This window comes from Lipotes vexillifer, unplaced genomic scaffold (genome assembly GCF_000442215.2).
Source record: "Lipotes vexillifer unplaced genomic scaffold, Lipotes_vexillifer_v1.1 scaffold496, whole genome shotgun sequence".
Classification (NCBI taxonomy): domain Eukaryota; kingdom Metazoa; phylum Chordata; class Mammalia; order Artiodactyla; family Lipotidae; genus Lipotes; species Lipotes vexillifer.
In genome coordinates, this window is record NW_006786690.1 from 1,521,511 (window position 1) to 1,524,523 (window position 3,013).

The window sequence follows — 3,013 nt, forward strand, 5'->3', positions numbered from 1 at the left end:
CCCCCCCCCCCCCCCAACCATGTCCTGGGACTCTGTTTCCAGAGTCTGATCCAGAGAGTAATTGGCCCCATGATCCCGGGGCCCAGAGCCTGCCATCTAGACAGGAAGCAGGGTGTAGGGCACCGCACAGGTCCAGCCAGGCCTCACCCTACCTCTCCCCCTGCAGCGCTGCCTCCGAGACATATTGGATGGCTTCTTCCCGTCAGAGCTCCAGCGGCTGTACCCTGACAGGGTCCCCTTTAAGGTGATGGGCTCTCCTCAAACTACTCACTCCCAGTGTGGGGATTTTGGAGGGGGTGGGAATGCTTCCTCAGGCATCACCTAGGGGCACTGCCCCACCTCAGAGACCCCAGTCTGATGACCTCCAGAAGGAGGGTGAGCCTGAAACGGGGCTGGGAAGGGAGCGGGAAGGCTGCCGTGGCCATACTTGCCGCATCAGCAGTGGGGAAGGCATGTAGCTGAACAGCAGGCAGCGCCCCCTTCTGGCATCCTGAAAGCAGAGCCCTCAGCTGCGTGGCACCACTGCCCCTCCTCCCCAGCATTCAGGACACCTGGACAGCCTGGGGAACGTGAGGAGTCCACGCAAAACTGTCCTGGCTCCCCCCAGAGGCTCCTGGAGCCTCCTGGTTGGGGTGGAAGGTAGTGCCATTGGGGGGCAAACATTGGGACTAAAGGACTTGAGATGGAGCCGGCCCCCTGCTGTGGGGACAGTCAGCAGTGAGATGAGGGTGCTGTGATGGGAGCACATGAGGCTGTGTCCCAGAGGGTGATGCGTTAGTTCCACAGTGAGAGCGTGTGAGGGAGTGTGTGCCACCATGGCTTAGAAAATAGCATGAATCACGACCAGGGGTGTCTGAGGTAGTTCATGCCAGGCAGGGCTTTGCCCTCTCCTAACATCCTCATCCCTCCCCTCCTGGTCTGCTCCCGAGACGGACTCTGTGAGGAGGATGTCAGTACTGTGGCTCCAGCTGGAGTGATGAGGGGAGCTTGCAGGAAGAGCAGGGCTCAGGTGGGTGGGAGCAGCATGAACTGCGGCTCTCCTGCTCTTTCCCAGGGCCTCGGTTTCCTCATCTGTAAAATGGGGATTGCATCAGACCATCCCTTGGGCCTATTCCTGGGGCCTCTGTTTGGGCAAGTAGGGGTGGGCATGGAGCTCAGGGCTGAAGAGCTGTGCCAGCCACTGTTTCCCTTCCTTCTTGCCAGGTGAGTGACCTGCGCAATCAGGTCTACCCAGAGAATGGGCTGGACCCGTTCCCAGGCGAGGGCCGAGTGGTAGGCTGGCAGAGGATTCGAAAGCCCTTGGACAGGATGGAGCACCCAGGTGAGCTCGGCCCTGAGGCTGAGCCAGGTGGTGGGGGCACTGTGCAGGACAAGCTCCAGGTAGCCTCCTCCACCATCACACACAGTCTCTGCCCTGGCCAAGGCTCCCAATGCCCTCTCTGCAGGCTCCAGGATGACCGCCGAGAAGTTTCTGAACAGGCTGCCCAAATTAGTGATCCGACAAGGCGAGGTGATTGACGTTCGAGGCCCCATCCGGGACACCCTGAAGGTGAGGCCAGCCCTGGCTCCCCCAGCCTTATTGGCGGGGGAGGGGGGCAGGGGGGACGGCTTTACCGTCAACCCTGGTCCAGCCTACCGGAGCAGCGGCTTACCTGGAGGCTCAGGCTTGAGGGCCCCTGAGGATGGCCTGGATGGAGAGATGAGTTCCTCAGAGCTTTTCCCCTGTCTCCTGGAAACGATGGAGCTGGTGAGCTCTCAAGACTGTCTCCTGGTCTCTCTGAGCTGGGACCAGAGAGCAACTGGCCAACACAGGAGTGTGGTTGTAAGAGTGGGAAAGTCAGGGGAGTCTAGGTTGGGGGTGAGCCCAAGTTCAGGCCACCCTCTTGAGGTCCAGAACGAAATACCCCTTTCTGGCCTTCACAGGACTCATCATCCTCTCTCCTCACTCACTATCCTGCTACTCCTCCCTCGTCTCCACCTGTGAAAGATACCAAACCCCTTTCCCAGGACTCTGCCTTCACCACACATGGCCAAGTCCTGTCAGATCTGTCTATCCCCAGAACTGCTCCCGAATCCATCTCTTCTCTCCATTCCCGCCACCCGCCATCCTAGCCTAGGCTCCAGAGTGTCTCCCGGACAACTGCAGTGGCCCCTCACTGGCCTCCCACTTCCACTCCCGCCCTGCCAGCCATCCTCCCCCAGCAGCCTCTGTGCTCTTTTAAAAATGCAAATTGGATCTTGGCTCTTCCCTGTTGAAACCCTCCAGTGGTTCTTAGGTAAGGCCTGTCATTCCTTTCTGGTCCTCTTCCCACCTCTAACCTTTTCTTTCTTCCAGTCCAGCCTGATTCCCAGCTTCAGCCACATGAATGCTGACACTTTCTCAAATATATCACCTCTTCTCAGAAGTGTTCCCTGACCTATGCTCTCTGGAATATCCTTGCCCCCATTCCATTTCTAAGGACTCCTCTTCATCCTTCAGTCACAACTCAGGTGTCATTTCCCCAGGGAAGCCTTCCCTGACCCATGCTAGGTTAGGCACCCAGCCTGGTCACTGTGTGGGGTTCTGTCTCCCCCACTAGAATGACGGAAGGGAACGATGGGGCTACCTCCCAAAGCTTCCCTTCTATTTCCTCTCCTTGGGCCCCCATTTACACAGAATACCCCCTCCCCCTTTGGCTCACTGGTCTCATCCATCCCTGGTCAGGAGAAGTCCCCTGTAGGGGTTGGGGGGAGAGTGTGACTGCCAGGGCCCAGGGCTCTGTCCACTCCATCGATGCCTTCCAGAACTGCTGCCCATTGCGTGTCCAGATCCAGGAGATCGTGGTGGAGACGCCTGCCTTGGCTGCTGAGCGTGAGAGGTGAGGGCAGAGTGGAGAGGTGAGGACCCTGGGACTGGACTACCAGGGGGTATTGACGGCCTCTGGGTCGGCAGGAGCCAGGAGTCTCCGGAGTCACCCGCGCCCGTGCTCTCCACGCTGCGCATCAAGTCTGAGAATGGCGAGCAGGCCTTCCT

General features: G+C 59.1%; 1 protein-coding gene across 1 annotated transcript in view; it reads left to right on the forward strand.

Annotated features, from left to right (window-relative positions):
• UBXN11 (UBX domain protein 11) overlaps positions 1–3,013 on the forward strand; it is an 18,045-nt gene that overhangs the window by 14,754 nt on the left and 278 nt on the right. Inside the window, 5 exon segments of the mRNA XM_007459116.1 lie at positions 167–244; positions 1,204–1,321; positions 1,446–1,549; positions 2,785–2,858; positions 2,933–3,012. Of these exon segments, the coding sequence (XP_007459178.1) occupies positions 167–244; positions 1,204–1,321; positions 1,446–1,549; positions 2,785–2,858; positions 2,933–3,012 (454 nt within the window).